The following is a 19747-nucleotide window of genomic DNA, read 5'->3' as shown; positions in this document are numbered from 1 at the left end:
TTATTATTTCCCTGTCGCACAACATTATAAATGCTGAGGTCACTCAGATAATTCCATCCAACAATGTATTGATTATTCAAAGGTGATTCTATATGCAGAAACACAAATCTCTTCTTCATTGATTACTTTCTTGCTCCAGTAATCTTCTGTTGCCGGAAGACGTCCCGGCTGAGCGTCAGTGGGCAAGATTCTATGTGAAAATCTACCGAGCCGAGGGGTTGCCCAAAATGAACACCAGCATAATGGCAAATGTCAAAAAAGCTTTCATTGGAGATAATAAGGACTTGGTTGATCCGTATGTCCAGGTGCAATTTGCAGGGCAGAAGGTGAGAATTCCTACTAATGGTCAACTGATGTGTTTTAATAGTGTGTAGGACAATATAATCCCTATATATTAAAATATATATTTATGGATGAAAAATAAGTTTCATCATTAAACAAGACACATGTTACACAATATTCAAAATTCACTAAATAATATTTTAATTATTATTCAACTGGAACTGGAATTGTCAGAATGGCCAGTTCTGTTAAAGACTCCAAGAAATGGCTGGCGAACGCAGTTTTCCTTCCTGTATTGATGTATTTCCTGTTGAAACAGGAAGTTTGAGTGGAACATATTGAAGACGTCATTCCTTTTATTTTATACCACTATTTACTTCTTGCTAGCCAGATTTTTACTAGAAAGTTTTGTAATGCATTTAATAATTTGCAAATAATATATATTTTTTATTTTAAAACATACATACAAGTCATAAGCCTATATGCCAAAAATGTTTATTGTCTCTTAATATTGAAATACGAATTATATAAATCACTAAATTCTACATTTTCAATTCAAAACGGCAATATTTTAGAGTAGTTTGCAGCACCGGAATGCTGTTGATTATTTAACATTCATTTTGAAAAACAGTTGTCATACAGTAAATACTCAACTACTGCCTGTATCTTACCTTTTGGCCAATAAAACGCACTCTAAAGTTCTGGTAATTACATTTAATATAAATGAAAATTATCATACTTTTTCATTTAATTGTAAATAACATGCAATTAAGTGTCCGAAAACATTACATTGTTCACACTGAAGTATATTATTTTAATGTAATGTATATGATTTCCTTAATAAGTCATTTTACATTTACATTTTCATTTACATTTAGTCATTTAGCAGATGCTTTTATCCAAAGCGACTTACAAATGAGGACAAAAGTACACATAGCAAGGTTTTTTTTATAATATAATAAATAAACAGAAAACAGATAGAATAGAAAAAGAATAGAGCAAAGCTAGTGTTAGAGGCCTTTTTTGCTTTTGTTCATTGTATAATAAATAAAAAGAAAAGGACTAGAGAAGCTATAGTGTTAGTTTTTAAAAAGTAACATACTTTTAAAAGTGTGCTTCACACAAGGGGAGGCATCAATACTTTTGATCCACTGATCTATTTAATCTATCCACAATGCAGGGTAAGACTTCAATTCAGAAGAGCAGCTATGAGCCGATCTGGAATGAGCAGATCGTTTTCACCGAGCAGTTTCCACCGCTGTGCCGGAGAATGAAAGTCCAGATCCGTGATTCGGATAAAGTGAACGAAGTGGCCATCGGAACGCACTTCATTGACCTGCGGAAGATTGCTAATGATGGAGACAAAGGTATAAGGACTTCCTGAACACCTTGGCAAAGTCTGCAAAAGTAATATACTACCGTGCAAAACTTGGGAATAATTATGTTTTTTTTATGTTTCTTATGCTCAACCAGGCTGAATTTATTTGATAAAAATACAGTAAAACCATAATTTTGTGAAATATTATTACAATTTAAAATAATTGTTCCCTCCCAGGAACTTTGAGCTGCGTCCGAAAACGCTATGGGAACGCCTTCAGCGTGACCACGCTCTGAATATCACCTGTAATCAGTCAAATAGAAGGGCGAGGTGTCATGGGCGGGGTGACGTGGTGCTGGTCCCGCTTTTGCTGAGGCAGAGCGGCGGCTGCACTCGTGGGGCTCGCAGGTTGATCTGGCTGGCAAGAGTGAGACGGGCATGTCCCTATCTCCTCCCGTATCCGCCAGATCTGGTGTCCCGTCTCTCGAGGAAGCAGTTCCTTACCCCCGAGATGAGGACTCAACGCTTCGTCTCTCTTCCTCTGAGGAGGTTGATGTGACGATCGTTGACGAGGTTTCGCCGCCTCTCTCGCCCCAGTATGAGGAGCTGTTAGAGGTGGTTACTCGGACTGTGGCCAAGCTCGACATCAGTTGGCCCGAGGAAACATCTGTGCCGCATTTTAGTCTCCTTGATGAGCGTTTTCTACGCTCACGGCGGCCCCCTCCAAGCAGGAGCCTTCCGTTTTTCCCCGATCTGCACACCGAGGTGTCAAGATCGTGGGTTAAACCTTATTCGTCCCGCCCATTCGGTGCGGGAATTGGATTGAATACAGGGCGATGCCCGGATCGAGCTGACGCTCGCGAGCTATCTGTCTCCCTCCGCGGCATCGTCTTTGAAGGCTCCTACTCTGCCCACTAAGCCTCTGCGCACTACGTCATTTTTAGTGGACAGGGGGTATGCGGCAGCAGGTCAGGCTGGTGCGTGTCTGCACACTATGGCAGTGTTGCAGGCGTACCAGGCCGAACTGCTGAAAGAGTTAGATGAGGGCGGGGATATCAGAGCTGATGATATCTCCGAGCTCAGGAGGACCGCTGATCTTGCCCTCCATGCCACCAAGGAGTCGGCCCATGCCATCGGCCGCTCCATGGCAGCTATGGTGGCAGCGGAGAAGCATTTATGGCTGACCCTGTCAGATATTAAGGAGAAGGACAGGGTCTGCCTTCTGGACACCCCGCTTCAGCCTTCTAGCCTGTTCGGCGACGCTGTGAGCTCTGTCGTCGACAGGTTTCAGGAGGATCGTAAGCAAGCGGAGGCGTTCCGGCGGTTCCTCCCCCGCCGCTCTCTAACTCTGGAGGCTGCTGGGCGGGAGCAGCCTCCTCCGCATGCCAGCTCCTCACACAGGGCAGCGCAGAAGCAGAGCGTCGCCTCTCGTGCTCCCCCACGGCGGAGCCGAGAGCAGCGGCACTCTGCGCCGGGGACCTCACGGCCGAAGGCAGATCTGAGGGCTGTCTTGTCAGCCAAGAGGTCCTCGGCAAAGAAGTCCTGATGGGCGAGCCCCAGGACTGCGGAGGGCGACCCCTACTGGGGTGGGACGGCTTACACCGCGGTACACGGTGACCGTCTCTCCTCGGTGCCCTTCGGGGACCTGTCTGCCAACCCTGCTGTTGTTCCAGGGCGCAGCGGGTCCCAGCGAGTGTCTTCCTCAGGTTTCTCTGCCTGTGAATACAGCGGGCCTGAGAGACTCGCCAGATCGCGCGTCTCCTTCCGGTGCGCCGCATCGAGGCAGTGGTCTGGCCGCTTCTCTGACACCAGAGGTCAGTCTTGAGAGACTGATTCCCTTAGTAGATCATTTGGCAGCCTGGCAGCGACTGCCGAATGTTTCTCTTTAAGTCCTGCAGACGGTAGAGAATGGCTATTGCATACAGTTCGATGGGCCACCTCCGCCGTTCAACGGGGTTGTTGTGACTGCGGTCCGCCCTGAGCAGGCTCTGGTTTTGGAACAGGAAGTCGATACTTTGCTGAGGAAGGAAGCCATCGAGTTGGTTCCTCCTCACGAAATCCACACCGGTTTCTACAGCCGGTACTTCATTGTTCCAAAGAAGGATGGGGGGCTGAGGCCCATACTGGATTTGCGTCTTCTGAACCACTCAGTCAGAAAGCTGAAGTTCAAGATGCTCACTGTCAGGCAGATCGTGTCTCAAATCAGGTCTGAGGACTGGTTTGTCACGATAGACCTCAAAGATGCCTATTTCCATGTACCCATCCCTCTGCCTCACAGGGAGTTCCTGTGGTTCGCTTTCGGGGGCAAAGCATACCAGTATCGGGTTCTTCCCTTTGGCCTAGCACTCTCACCCCCACTTTCACCATACTCAATTATATCGACGATTGGTTGATCCTCGCTCAATCAGAGCGGTTGGCAGTTCGGCATCGAGATGTCGTTCTCGCCCACATGAAAGACTTGGGGTTAAGACTAAACACTAAGAAAAGCGTGCTTTCTCCAGCTCAGAGAACCACTTATCTAGGCATGGTGTGGGATTCGACCACGATGCAGGCTCGTTTGACCCCTGTTCGGATCGAGTCGATCCTCACGGCAGTCATGAGAGTGCGAGAGGGCCAGCCATTCACTGTCAAGCAGTTTCAGAGGCTGCTTGGGCTCATGGCAGCTGCGTCCAACGTGGTTTTGTTCGGCCTGCTGTACATGAGGCCCCTACAGTGGTGGCTCAAGACCAAGGGGGTCTCCCTGAGGGAAAACCCGCTCCGCACTGTCAAAGTGTCACGCCGTTGTGTCCGTGCCTTAGACATGTGGAGGAAACCTTGGTTCTTGTCTCAGGGCCCGGTGCTGGGAGCTCCTTGTCGCCGCGTGTCGCTTGCGACGGACGCTTCCCTCACCGGTTGGGGTGCGGTCATGAGTGGCCACCCTGCCCGCGGTCTGTGGAGTGGTCGCCACCTGACGTGGCATATCAACTGGCTAGAGATCCTAGCTGTGTTCCATGCACTGAAGCACTTTCTCCCAGACCTGAGAGGTCACCATGTGCTGGTCCGCACCGACAGCACGGCAGTGGTCTCTTACATAAACCACCAAGGAGGTCTGCGGTCGCGACTCTTGTTCAAGCTGGCACACCAGATCCTTGTGTGGTCCCAGGGCAAGCTCCTATCACTGAGAGTTGTGCACATTCCTGGGTATCTCAATGTGGGAGCAGACGTCCTGTCGAGACAGGGGCCGAGGCCCGGGGAATGGATGCTTCACACCGAGGTGGTGAAGCAGATTTGGAAGGTTTTTGGCCAGACGCAGGTGGACCTCTTTGCGACTCGAGAGTCAGCACAATGTCCCCTCTGGTTCTCTCTAGCTCCTCCAGCTCCTCTGGGACTGGACGCTATGGTACAGACTTGGCAGAGGCTTCGTCTGTACGCCTTCCCCCCCGATCGCTCTGCTCCTGGGAGTTCTGGCGAGAGTGCGCCGGGACGAGGTCAGTCTACTGTTAGTAGCGTCGTTCTGGCTGGGCCGAGTATAGTTCTCAGACCTGATTTCTCTCCTCGACGGCACCGCGTGGCGGTTCCGATCAGGAGAGATCTCCTCTCACAGGCCAGGGGCACCATTTTGCACCCTCGTCCGGAGTTGTGGAAGCTGTGGGTGTGGCCTCTGAGGGGGCACAACTCATAGCTTCCGGTCTGTCAACCAAGGTTGTCGAGACCATCCTCCAATCCAGAGCTCCCTCCACGAGGAAACTGTACGCCTTGAAGTGGAAACTCTTCACTTCTTGGTGCGGGGACCACCAGCTCGACCCAGTCAACTGCCGATTCGCGCAGTCCTGGAGTTCCTGCAGGCCCGTTTCTCCGCAGGGTTAACCCAATCCACTGTTAAGGTCTACGTGGCAGCTATTTCGTCATACCACGGCCTTATCGGTGGCCAGCCAGTGGGTAGACACCCCTAGTTGCACGTTTCCTCCGCGGTGCGCTGAGGCTGAGGCCGCCTGTACGATCACGTGTCCCCACGTGGGACCTGGCTGTGGTATTGGAGGCTCTGTGCAGGGCACCTTTTGAGCCTATTGAGGAGATATCGGACAAACTCCTCACCATTTAGACCGTTTTCTTGTTGGCCATCACTTCTCTGAGGAGGGTGGGTGACCTGCAGGCCCTGTCTACGGCCCCTTTGTGTATTGACTTTGCACCCGGTTTGGCGAAAGTCTTTCTCTACCCCCGTGCGGGGTACGTACCGATGGTTCCAACGGTCGTACCACAGCCAGTCGTACTCCAGGCCATCTGTCTTCCTCCCTTCAGGTAGCCAGACCAGGAAAAGCACAACTGTATGTGTCCAGTGCGAGCATTGGGCACGTACATCCACAGAGCTGCCCTGTGGAGAAAGTCGGACCAATTGCTCGTGTGCTTTGGTCCGCCTAAGAGGGGTCTTCCTGCTACGAAGCCCACTCTTAGTAGGTGGATAGTGGATGCCATTAATCTGGCATACGAGGCCTCTGAGCGTCCCCCGCCGTTGGGAGTCAGAGCGCACTCAACACGAGGTGTGGCGGCCTTCTTGGCAGGTGTCTCTATGCAGGACATCTGCAACGCTGCTGGGTGGTCCACGCCCCTGACATTCGCCAGGTTCTATAACTCCAGGCTCCTCCGTCCTTTCGTCCTGACACCAGGCAGGGACTTATCAGTCTGGCGGCGTTGGTATCTCGTTCCCATAGCGTTTTCGGACGCAGCTCGAAGTTCCTGGAAGGGAACGTACCAGGTAACGTATGTAACCCAGATTCCCTGAAGGGAACAAGAGGTGCGTCTCGTAGCCACACTTCCGGCATCCCTGCCAGCGCTTGCTTCATGACTTGAAGCTGACGGCGGCTCTGCCGCACGTGCTTATATACTTCCTGGTCGTGACGTCACCCCGCCCGTGACGCCTCGCCCTTCTATTTGACTATTTCTATCCATCCATCCATCCATCTTCTTCCGCTTATCCGGGGCCGGGTCGCGGGGGCAGCAGTCTAAGCAGAGATGCCCAGACTTCCCTCTCCCTAGACACTTCCTCCAGCTCTTCCGGGGGGACACCGAGGCGTTCCCAGGCCAACCGGGAGACATAGTCTCTCCAGCGTGTCCTAGGTCTTCCCCGGGGTCTCCTCCCAGTGGGACGCGCCCGGAACACCTTCCCAGGAAGGCGTCCAGGAGGCATCCGGAACAGATGCCCGAGCCACCTCAGCTGACCCCTCTCAATGTGAAGGAGCAGCGGCTCTACTCTGAGCTCCTCCCGAGTGACCGAGCTTCTCACCCTATCTTTAAGGGATCGCCCAGCCACCCTGCGGAGAAAGCTCATTTCAGCCGCCTGTATCCGGGATCTTGTCCTTTCGGTCATGACCCAAAGCTCATGACCATAGGTGAGAGTAGGAACGTAGATTGACCGGTAAATCGAGAGCTTCGCCTTGCGGCTCAGCTCTTTCTTCACCACGACAGACCGGTACATCGACCGCATTACTGCAGAAGATGCACCGATCCGTCTGTCAATCTCCCGTTCCATCCTTCCCTCACTCGTGAACAAAACCCCAAGATACTTAAACTCCTCCACTTGAGGCAGGAACTCTCCACCAACCTGAAGTGGGCAAACCACCCTTTTCCGACTGAGGACCATGGCCTCGGATTTGGAGGTGCTGATTCTCATCCCAGCCACTTCACACTCGGCTGCAAACCGACCCAATGCCTGCTGAAGGTCCTGGCTTGATGAAGCCAACACGACAACGTCATCTGCAAAAAGCAGAGATGAAATCGTGTGGTCACCAAACCTGACACCCTCCGGCCCCTGGCTGCGCCTAGAAATTCTGTCCATAAAACTTATGAACAGAACCGGCGACAAAGGGCAGCCCTGCCGGAGTCCAACATGCACCGGGAACAAGTCTGACTTACTGCCGGCAATGCGAACCAAGCTCCTGCTTCGGTCATACAGGGACCGGACAGCCCTTAGTAAAGGACCCCGGACCCCATACTCCCGGAGCACCCTCCACAGGCCGCAGCGAGGGACACAGTCGAATGCCTTCTCCAAATCCACAAAACACATGTGGACTGGTTGGGCAAACTCCCATGAACCCTCCAGCACCCTGTAGAGGGTATAGAGCTGGTCCAGTGTTCCACGGCCCGGACGAAAACCACACTGTTCCTCCTGAATCCGAAGTTCTACTATCGGCCGTATTCTCCTCTCCAGTACCCTGGCATAGACTTTCCCAGGGAGGCTGAGAAGTGTGATCCCCCTGTAGTTGGAACACACCCTCCGGTCCCCCTTCTTAAAAAGAGGGACCACCACCCCGGTCTGCCACCCCAGAGGCACTGTCCCCGACTGCCACGCGATGCTGCAGAGGCGTGTCAGCCAAGACAGCCCCACAACATCCAGAGACTTGAGGTACTCAGGGCGGATCTCATCCACCCCCGGTGCCCTGCCACCGAGGAGTTTCTTGACTACCTCGGTGACTTCAGCTTGGGTGATGGACGAGTCCACCTCTGAGCCCCCAGCCTCTGCTTCCTCAATGGAAGACGTGACGGCGGGATTGAGGAGATCCTCGAAGTATTCCTTCCACCGCCCAACGATATCCCCAGTCGAGGTCAGCAGCTCCCCACCTCTACTGTAAACAGCGTTGGTAGGGCACTGCTTCCCTCTCCTGAGGCGCCGGACGGTTTGCCAGAATCTCTTCGAGGCCAGCCGATAGTCCTTCTCCATGGCCTCACCGAACTCCTCCCAGGCCCGAGTTTTTGCCTCCACAACCACCCGGACTGCAGTTCGCTTGGCCTGTCGGTACCCGTCAGCTGCCTCAGGAGTCCCACAAGCCAGCCAGGCCCGATAGGACTCCTTCTTCAGCTTGACGGCATCCCTTACTTCCGGTGTCCACCACCTGGTTCGGGGATTGCCGCCTCGACAGGCACCGGAGACCTTACGGCCACAGCTCCGAGCGGCCGCTTCGACAATGGAGGTGGAGAACATGGTCCACTCGGACTCAATATCTCGAGCCTCCCTCGGGATCCGGTCGAAGCTCCGCCGGAGGTGGGAGTTGAAGATCTCTCTGACAGGAGACTCGGCCAAACGTTCCCAGCAGACCCTCACTGTACGCTTGGGTCTGCCGAGTCTGTCCAGCTTCCTCCCCCGCCATCGGATCCAACTCACCACCAGGTGGTGATCAGTTGACAGCTCCGCCCCTCTCTTTACCCGAGTGTCCAAGACATACGGCCGCAGGTCAGATGAAACGACCACAAAGTCGATCATCGACCTACGGCCTAGGGTGTCCTGGTGCCACGTGCACTGATGGACACCCTTATGCTTGAACATGGTGTTCGTTATGGACAAACTGTAACTAGCACAGAAGTCCAATAACTGAACACCACTCGGGTTCAGATCAGGGGGGCCGTTCCTCCCAATCACGCCCCTCCAGGTGTCACTGTCGCTACCCACGTGGGCATTGAAGTCCCCCAGTAGAACGACGGAGTCCCTGGTTGGAGCACTTTCCAGCACCCCTCCCAGAGACCCCAAGAAGGCCGGGTACTCTGCACTGCCGTTCGGCCCGTAGGCACACACGACAGTGAGAGACCTATCCCCTACCCGTAGGCGCAGGGAAATGACCCTCTCGTTCACCGGGGTGAACTCCAACACATGGCGGCTGAGCTGGGGGGCTATAAGCAAACCCACACCAGCCCGCCGCCTCTCACCATGGGCAACTCCAGAGTGGTGAAGAGTCCATCCTCTCTCGAGGAGTGTGGTTCCAGAGCCCAAGCCGTGCGTAGAGGTGATCCCGACTATCTCTAGTCGGAACCTCTCAACCTCACGCACAATCTCAGGCTCCTTCCCCGCCAGCGAGGTGACATTCCACGTCCCTAGAGCTAGCTTCTGTGTCCAGGGATCGGGTCGTCGAGGCCCCCGCCTTCGACTGCTGCCCAATCCTCTTTGCACCGGCCCCTTACGGTCCCTCCTGTAGGTGGTGAGCCCACGGGAAGGTGGCCCCACGTCGCTCCTTCGGGCTGAGCCCGGCCGGACCCCATGGGGGGAGGCCCGGCCACCAGGCGCTCGCATACGAGCCCCAACCCCGGGCCTGGCTCCAGGGTGGGGCCCCGGCTGCGCCATACCGGGCGACGTCACGGTCCTCTGATTTTTGTTCATCATAAGGGGTTCATTCGGGTACTCAAACCCCTCCACCACGTTAAGGTGGCAGTTCAAGGAGGAGTATTTCTATTTGGCAGCAAATCAGCATATTAGAATGATTTCGGAAGATCATGTGACACTGAAGACTGGAGTAATGATGCTGAAAATACAGCTTTGATCACAGAAATAAATTACAGTTCAACAGATATTTACACAGAAAATACTTATTTTACATTGTAATAATATTTCAAAATATTGTTGTTTTACTGTATTTAAGAGCAAATAAATGCAAACTACTTTCAAAAACACACACACAATAATTTATCATTCCAAATGTTTGACCAGTAGTGTATTTACTTTGTTTCTTGTTGTTCATTACATTTTGCTTTGAATTCTCAATCACACAAAGCCGTCACTATTCCTCTTCAAGAACATTATAAAAATATTTGTAAAAATCCTTATCTGGTAATTACGAACAACTAGAAAAGTCATGGAATGTTATTGATCAAAAGGTCAAACAATAAAAAATGATCCTATTTCTATTGATAGGTTTTCTTCCAACTCTTGGGCCGGCTTGGGTCAACATGTATGGCTCCACACGCAGCTACACGCTCATGGACGAGTACCAGGACCTGAATGAAGGACTAGGGGAAGGGGTGTCATTCAGGGCCCGACTGCTGATCAGTCTGGCCGTGGAGATACTGGACACCTCCTCTCCTGAAGTAATGAGCTCCACTGAGGTGCAGGTGGAGGGGATACCCAACATCTCAGATGTAAGCTATCCATAGACGGGGGGTTCGACAGGACAATTACAGTGAATAATTAATTGTCTTTATTTATCTCCCTACATTATTCATTTAGCAGCAATACTCAGTAGTTCTTTGTCTGCAAGACAATCATCTACACAGTCAGAGCCAAAGTTAGGCTTCATTCTGCATGTGACTTGCTGTTAAAAATTAATCAGTTTGAGAAAACAGAAATGTTTTGAATTGTTTATGAGCACAGTGACATCATTCTTGTCTAATCTTAGGAAAACCCTTATACACAGACAAAAAAAAAATTCACTCAGAAATTGCTAGTAAATTTCACAATTAATTACAAAGAAATAGCAAGTTGTGCATTGGATTAAACATTAAATTTTAAGGTAGATTGACTGAAATAATATTTTCTTGTAAACCGTACTCCAAAAACCTTTTTAGTAACATTTTACTTTTTTTCAGGTGTAATCACAAAACATTATTTAATCAATTGTTTGTTGCTTATATCTAGAATGCCACAGGGAAAATTGAGGAGTTCTTTCTCTTTGGATGTTTCCTTGAGGCCACTATGATTGACAGGAAGATTGGAGACAAACCCATTAACTTTGAGGTTACAATAGGTAAAAGAATGCCACTGAATTCTTTCAAACTATTAAATAAATTTATATTACTGCTATGAGTGTACTTTTCAATAATACATTTTCATATTTTAGTATGAATAACACCAGTTTGATATATAGAAAGCATATGGGCAAATTCCTGAAACGTTACAGTAGATGATATTAATAAACAGTGTTTCAATTGCCATTTCACCAATTCAACCTTCTTATGTTCTGGTCAATTCAATATGAATTCAATCTCATTCAAAAGCAAACCCATCCAATTTTTACATGCAAGGACCATTAACTGGCTTTAAAGGAATAGTTGACCCAAAAATTTAAAAAGCTGAAAATGTGCTCACCCTCAGGCCATCCAAGATATAGATAAGTTTCATGGAAACAGATTTGGAGAAATGTAGCATCACATCATTTGATCACCAATGGATCCTCTGCAGTGAATGGGTGCCATCAGAATGAGAGTCCAAACAGCTGATTAAAAACATCACAATAATCCAAAAGTTATCCACACTACTCCAGTACACCAATTAATGGCTTGTGAAGCCAAAAGCTGCATGTTTGTAAGAAACAAATCTGCTTTTAACTTCAAACCGTTGCTTCTGGCTAAAATACCATAATCCATAATAACTCTTCCTCCAGTAAAAAAGTGTTCTGGTCTGAATCAGGAGAGAAATCTGCACAGATCATGCACCATTTACAGTCCAAAACAGCTCTAAACAAATATGTGGGTGGATTTTGATGTGAGAGACAACAGGAGATACACTTTTTCACTGGAGGAAGTATCAATATGGATTTTGGCTTGAAAGACTGAAATAGTATATTCTTGTTAAACATCTCCAATAATCTTTATTTTATTTTACAAATTCAAAACACATTACAGTGCACAGAAGTGATACACTTCACTTGCAAGTAATACCTACCTAAAGATACCTACATAATTAAACTATCCTCTCAAATCAAGGAAACTATGGCAGTGAAGTCGATACTCCAACTAAGCCAAAAACAAAGAAGAAGAAGGGTGGCGATGGAGATGATGAAGAGTCTGAGCTCATTCACGGCTCCAGTGACGAGGAGGTGGATGATGGTGGAGATATGATATCAGTTTCCACCACTCCTCCAATGAAGCCAGTCATCACTGACAGGTTCAGTTACTCAACATGACCCAAAACCCATTTATTTATTTTATTTTGCATTTTGGTGCAAAATCATGTGAAATGTCTGGTTTAATTTTCTGCAGAAACTATTTCCACCTCCCTTACTTTGAGAGAAAGCCCTGCATCTATATCAAGAGCTGGTGGCAGGACCAAAGAAGACGACTTTATAATGCTAACATCATGGACACAATTGCAGATAAATTGGTAATAAATCAATGAATATAGATTATATTAGTTAGTTTCTGAAATACTGAAAAACTATTTTGGATGCTTTTTTTTCAGTTTTCACTAGTCAGAAATAAGTCAAATTATGGAAGGAAATTAGCCCAAAACCTCAAAATTGACCAGTGCATGAAAAAACTAAGGGTTTGCCTGTAGTGTCTCACCTTAAATCCCATTTTTCATCATAGTTTCCATTTAGTAATCAATAACAATCCTGGTTACAGTTAATCTGTGAAAATACATCTATACATTGACATTGCAGCCTGTGTTCTCTATCATGTTACAGGAAGAAGGGTTGAATGATGTGCAGGAGATCATTAAAACAGAGAAAGCCTATCCTGAGCGCAGACTCAGAGGAGTCCTGGAGGAACTCAGCAATGGCTGCAGGTTTGTATACATGTTATTCTGCTAATCTTGAGCTAGTTATGAGTGGTTCTCTGGAAACAGTGCTATTTGTGCTCTGTTTGGAGGTGCAGTAAGCGTTTTCAAAGAACCACTTGACTGGTAGTGTATGTGTTGGTTAGTAAAGCATGATTTTTGATAATTCAGAAGTAAAATTTTTAAATAAAATAAAAAAAAAAAAAAAAACAATCCTGAAATTTTGTCTCCTGAGAGCGACTTTTATATTTTCACAAATCTTCCTTCAACTATCTATGATAGAGGAAAGATAAAATAACAGTGAATCTCTTTCAGTACCTTCGTAACTTTGGCAAACAATGATCAGAATCAGGCTGGGAAGACTAAACTGGACCGGGAGAGACTGAAATTATGCATGCAGGAATTGGTAAAAGCAGCTGTTACTAATACATATTAATAGTAACTAATGTTAAAATCTGATTCTGGTGGCCTATTTTTATGTTTGTTGCTAAAGCTTGTTGTCATTTTTTTCAGGAAAACATGGGCCAGCATGCAAAGAATATGCGATCCCAAGTAAAGAAAAGCAATGTGAAAGAAAAAATTAAACTGGCACAAAACTTCCTCCACAAGCTGAGATTCTTGTCTGATGAGGTAGTGCACAAAATCTGATAAAATAAAAATATGCTAGGTAGGGTTGACCCCAAATAGTCGAAGATTCGATGCTTCGATACGAGGAGCCTGATTCGACTCCCAGTCTTACAGTCGAATATTCGCAGGGTGTTATGATCATGCCTTTTTAGCTATATGGGGGTGCTGAAATGTCTGATTTCACATAGAACTACAGGTTTTCTCCCAATACGTTAATATACAGCCTATTACGATAATGCTGTAAATAAGAATCTGAAAAGAAGGAAGCTTTAAATAAATATTTTTACATGCATGAATAAATCCAACCACCCTTTTAGATTTAAGTTTCACTTTCCATGATCTGTGACCGACAGAAGTATCTTGGCGGCATGGATTAAAAAATTTAGCAAGACTCAAACTGACACAGGTGAAAGGCTGGATTTTTTTTCAATCAGGTAGGGTACAAGTGATTTCAAAACATTTCAGCCAGTTTATATATATCGTGTATATATTATGTATCTAGTATAAGATGCATTTGGTTGAGTTGCGCTGCAGTAAAGCGCTTCATTGTAGTATATATTCAGCGCGCAGCGTGAGCAGGACAAACAACAATGCAGAATATCAATAACTATGACCGGGACTGTCATATACATAACATTAAAATGAGAACACTATTATAATTAAACGCTGTGCATTTTTAGAGTTTAGTTGCTGTATTTCTGCATGTTGTTGCGTGAAGAACGCGTTCACAAAAGGAGTTCATTCAGAGCCACGCAGACACGTTCATGCATTCGAGGCCTTTTGTGCAGATAGCCTATAAGTCGTGATATTAACGTTATGTTCTATAAGTAATGAAGCGTATTGAGATAAATTATTAGTTAAATTCCAATGATTAAAAACCTGCTATCAGATGCTTCTACTGGTCATCTACAGCGCACGCAGCTCAAAACAGAAATGCAGAACAATAACTTCTGTCATATACATGATGTTATAATAAGAGCACTATTGTAAAACAATTGTGTAAACAAATTACGTTTAATGCTATCTTTTAATCAAAACATAAAACATAATTTTTGTATCTGCGAGGCGTCCGATATACATTTTCCCTGTGTGTTAACGCCAGCAATTATGACTGTCGAATGTCTGACTTGACTCTTGGTAATGTATTTTGCCCCCTGCCCCCAAACATATGATTCGACTATCAGTCGACTATCGGCAAGATTTGAAAATTATGATTCGACTATGAAATTCTAATGCTAGGTTATGAGGCCATATAGATGAGTTAATATCACTGTAAAAATATTAACGTAAATCCTTTGGTTTTTCATCATAGCCTCAGCATAGTGTTCCAGATATTTACATATGGATGATAAGCAACAACAAACGCATTGCATATGCCCGCGTTCCCTCCAAAGACATCCTCTTCTCTTCTGTGGACGAAGAAACCGGAAAGGACTGTGGGAAAGTCCAGACCATCTTTTTCAAGGTTAGGATGAATGCACTCAAATTCTGAAAATGTCTTAAAAACTTTTTGTGTCAGTATACTTATCTTGAAAGGGGCCAAATATATTGCATTATGAAAACAACTCAAATAACTAAGCTGCCAAAACAGCTTGTGATGAATTTATCAGTGTGGGTGAATCAAGTTTATTTGCAAAAGGATCTCTGATCATTTCAGTCTGTTCTGAACAGTGTTTGCAGCACGTTTGTGCACAAATTTCTTTATGAATCTGTCACAATGTGATTAAAGAAACTGTTATTAAAGGATGGAGCTGAACTACGCATGTAACCCTCGTTCCATCATCTGATGGGGTCCCTATGGAAAGTGCCACAACCACTGAACTGAAGTAACAACTGCCATCTCATTTTGTAACCTAATTAAATAAAAACAAATACACACTTAATCACTTAATAAATAATATATATATATATATATATATATATATATATATATATATATATATATATATATATATATTATAAAAATACACACTTAAAAATAAATGTGCTTCACGATGCCATAGAAGAACCTTTTTGCCTAAATGGTTCCATAAAGAACCTTTAACATCAACCTTTCTGTTTCACAAAAGATTCTTTGTGGTAAAAGAAGGTTCTTCAGATTATATAAAGGTAAGGAAGAGATGGTTCTATGTGGAACCAAAAATGGTTCTTCTATGGCATCGCTTGAAGAACCTTTTGAAGCACCTTTATTTTTAAGTCACTGCTGTTCCTTAGCCTGAGCTTGTGACTTTCACACAACAAAAAAGTGCCTCAGCTCTTTATTTTTCTGATGATGGTACAGCTGCAACCAGTTGTAATACACTGGGGAAGCGTGCCTAAGTCTGTGCAGAGAGGGACGCTACAGAGACCACATCCTTCCTGAAGGGGTTAAAGTGAAGACGACACATATGGACTGACTGGTAGGGCAATACTAGTACAACATATGGAAGAGTCACTGTGGTAGGTCCTGCTACTACCAATGCAGAGACTGGAAAGAAGTAATTTTGTCAAGGGAAAGGCAAGAGTTTACCAACAGGGAAACTGTACCATGGATGAATATACAGAAATGAATACACACTGCTTCAGGCCATAAGCCTACCTAGTAGGGGGGACTCTGGCCTGAGTGATAGTGGTTATCATTGCCTGTGATAGACCACTTAAGTCCATGCATCATGCCTAGGAGCCAAATGTGGAGGTTTCAAAGATCTGGACGTGGGTGCCACATTGTGCCCTGATCCTGAGAATGAAGATCCTTCCTCAGGGGAATTCACCACAGAGGGGCTGTCATGAGGAGCATCAGGTCCAAGAACCTGGTCCGGGTGGGCCAGTAGGGTGTACTATAAGTAACCATCAAGGCCTGCTCCTTATGTTCCCTGATCTTGCACAGGATTTGTGTAAGGAGGCTCACTGGGAGAGTCAACAGTCGAAACCAGTGCAGGGCCAGCTGTACTGCCAGCAACTCAAGGCAATTGATATCCCACTGCAGTTGAGGTCCTTTCCAGGAGCCGTGGGCTGCATGCACATTGCACACAGCACCCTAGCCCATTCTGGAGGCATCTGCTATGACAACAACATACCTGGACACTTGTTCTAAGGGCACTCCTGCCTGTAGAAAGGCGAGGTCTGACCAGGGGCTGAAAGCCTGGTGTCAACTCTACTTGATGGCCACGCGAAGTGTTGCATGGCGCCATGCCCATCTTGGGACTCGGCTATGTAGCCAGTGCTGAACTGGTCTCATACGCATCCATCTGAGTGGCGTTATCATGGTTGTGGATGCAATATGACCCAGGAGCCTGTGAAATTGTTTCAGCAGAACTGCTGTTTTCACCCTGAATGAATTTAGGCAGTTCAGCACTGACTGGGCATGCTCACTCGTGAGACGTGCTGTCATGTTGACTGAGTCCAACTCCATACTGAGAAATTGAGCACTAGGGGCCTCATTTATAAAATGTTGCGGAGAAACCATCCTGAAATTGATCTTACAATCATCTCTCAAATATGTGTACAGGTGATTCATAAAATGAATGTACGTACAGAAAATGCATGTACGCGTCTCTTTCAGATGTGAAATCTATAAATCGCAAATTATCTTGAACCTCCTCGCAAATCAATGCTTTCAGCTCTCTGCTTGTAAATGACTCCTAATTAATGTCATTAATATGTAAAAGATCACCGGTCATCATCCAAATGCTTTAATTTAGAACAGCGAACTGCAAGAACAGCTTACATTTTCAAAAACCTGCAGTACTCGAACAAGAAAAAGTGCATACGTCTGCTCAAACCCTGACGTGACGCTAAGCACTTTTCCACATCAAAGTGGATATGGATGTCCACTTCCCTTAATGGGGCAAGGGCATTCTATGCGACTTTGGTGAAGATGCAGGGAGACGGCGAACGTCCGAAGGGGAAGAGTTTGAGGAGACTGAGAAGTGGAAGTATGAGTCCTTCAGGTCAATTGCTGCAAACCAATTTTGGGGCTGAACACACATAAGAATGCACTTCTGCATCAACATCTTGAACAGGAGCTAGTGCAGGGCCAGATTTGGGAAAGAGCAGTCACCTCCATATCAGGGTGGCCCGTGTCAGGGCTGCTTCACTGTGTGCTTGAAGGGCTTGGAGGTCTGCCTGGGTGACAGGCTGTGTCGTATTCCTGCAGGAGGCTTGACGTTGCAGCTGAGGTGTAATATCAGGCTGCACCAGAGCAGATGTAGACACTGCAGGGGCATTAAGCAAACTGGGGGCCAGCCGACACTGGGACAAGATATGTGTGATGGTCTCCATCTGCTTCTGGACTGCCAAGAACTGCTGGGCAAAGTACTCGACAGTGTCTCTGATAAGGCCAGCCACTGAGAGGGCGGCATTGAGAAAGCAAACCTTGTCATTGTCTCGCGTCTTAGCAAGGTTGAGCCAAAGATACCACTCCTGGATCATCTGGCCACAGTGCACTTGTTCCTGAATCAACCCCTGCTCAGAACTACACTTGTACAGTTTTTTTAGTGCTTTGGCCTGATGGACTTGCAGGATGGCCATCACGTGCAGGGCAGAGGCTGCCTGTCCAGCAGCACTGTAAGCCTTAACATCCAGGGCTGACATTAACTTACAGGCCTTGGATGGGAGAGTGACTGCACTTTGCGGGCATAAATGCACCGCAATCACACTCTCTGCCTGGGAGATCTCCATGTAAGCCTTGGTGGCCCCACTATCGAGTGGAGGCAGCAATGTGGCTTCTGTCAGTAAAAAGTGCCTTCCAAGACTTTGTGACCTCCTCATGCACCTCAAGGAAGAATGGCAATGGGATGGAGCATGACTAATTGTCACATTGTAGAAAATGAATCCTACATATATATATTTATTTTATTATTTAGCTTTTAGGGAATCACTCTTAAGAGTTGATCTTCATATGATTAATTGTTATCAATCATAATGTACAACTTATGCCTTGTTAACGACTTGTCCAGCAAGCATTAATAACAGCAAGTTATCTTTTACACGTTGTTTATTTCATTCGTGGCCAACGATTAAAATAAATCAAATAGTTAAATTGAGTTAGCTTAGTTAGCTCAAGAGCGTATAGGTAAACGCGACCTTTTTGGCAAATAGTTACGACATGTTAAATCACATAACACAGACAAAAGATTTCTTAATAAAGTCAAAGTTTTATTCACTATTCTAACACAACATTAACATACACACAAATGGGAGCGAGTTGTTTATATCTGAAGAGAGAGAGAGACTTAGGTTTGAATGCTAGCTTTTCGACCTGAGGAAACTCATAGACAAAGAAGTATTTTATCTTTACCCTCAGCGGAGAGATATCCCGGTTTCAGTCAATAAAGAGATTTGCCTTACTTGGTCTTTCAGTTGTTTTGATCGAACTCAGTCTTTCCTTTGGTTCAAAGAGACTCCTTTCCTCAGGTGAATTCAGTTCTTTGCGGGCCGCGTTCGGATTGGCTGTTCGGTCGGTCGTGTGACTAGCGCACTCTTCAGTGGTTGGTTGTCTCGTTCTGACGTAATGAAGTTTAGGATTAAAGTTCTTTGAAAGTTTAACTGAGTCTTTGTGTTAGTTGCTTTGCTTCGCCGTGATGTTATGGCCTGAAGCGCTTGCCGCGTGAGCAGAACGAGAGACTCGCTGGCGTGCGTGTCCTCCTGTTGTTTTCAAACTCCAACACGCGCAAACTTCATGGGCGTGCATCCGTTTTAAGCGAGCTGATTTAGGTCCGCCCTTTTTGGCGCGTGGCCCAATCGAAAAAGTCTCTGTGGGCGGAGCCCCGCCCCTGCAGAGTTTCGTGTTGCATACATTATCTGCGCAAGTATTTTATCACATAAAAACTTATAACAGCAGACTTCCATTCATCTTGTAAATAGGCGTTAATGAAAAACAGATAAGATTTAATTCATACCACAATATTATTATTCATTAAATCAGCTTTCATCCGAGACCAAACAGTAGCCGTTTAACAGGCACCAACATACAAATATCCTTTATATTCGATTTCGTAGTTAAGGCATTGATTAAACGATCTTAAATTCTAAATACACATATTAATCAAGTGAAAATGAACAACTAGTGATCAGGTATATAAAACGATTACATGAAAAAGATTACATAAGTTCACACAACCAGCTTATAAATGTCACAAACCAAAAACATCCTTTAATATATAGGTTGTTAATATGGTATATAGTGTTTTTGTTTGAGTATGATTTGTTTCCGTAGCAGAAACGAATATAACTTTTGTTCCCCTTTTTAAGACTCATTTCTAATTCAAAGGTGTGGTTCCCTTTGTTAGCTAGCACCACAGAAACGG

The 19747-nt window shown here is 46.2% G+C and overlaps 1 protein-coding gene across 1 annotated transcript in view; it reads left to right on the top strand.

The window, feature by feature from the left end:
- LOC306886043 (otoferlin-like) overlaps nt 1–19747 on the top strand; it is a gene marked incomplete at both ends in the record, with an annotated part of 56034 nt that overhangs the window by 3382 nt on the left and 32905 nt on the right. The window contains 10 exons of the mRNA XM_079442900.1: nt 140–326; nt 1463–1649; nt 10254–10477; nt 10974–11082; nt 12041–12221; nt 12317–12437; nt 12742–12842; nt 13149–13239; nt 13347–13463; nt 14773–14925. Coding sequence (XP_079299026.1) covers nt 140–326; nt 1463–1649; nt 10254–10477; nt 10974–11082; nt 12041–12221; nt 12317–12437; nt 12742–12842; nt 13149–13239; nt 13347–13463; nt 14773–14925 — 1471 coding nt within the window. The remainder of the gene's footprint in view (nt 1–139; nt 327–1462; nt 1650–10253; nt 10478–10973; nt 11083–12040; nt 12222–12316; nt 12438–12741; nt 12843–13148; nt 13240–13346; nt 13464–14772; nt 14926–19747) is intronic.

Source organism: Barbus barbus (genome assembly GCF_936440315.1).
Source record: "Barbus barbus genome assembly, chromosome: 20".
NCBI classification, from domain to species: Eukaryota; Metazoa; Chordata; class Actinopteri; order Cypriniformes; family Cyprinidae; genus Barbus; species Barbus barbus.
The sequence above is the reverse complement of the archived record's forward strand: the minus strand, read 5'-3'. Positions and strand labels throughout refer to the sequence as shown.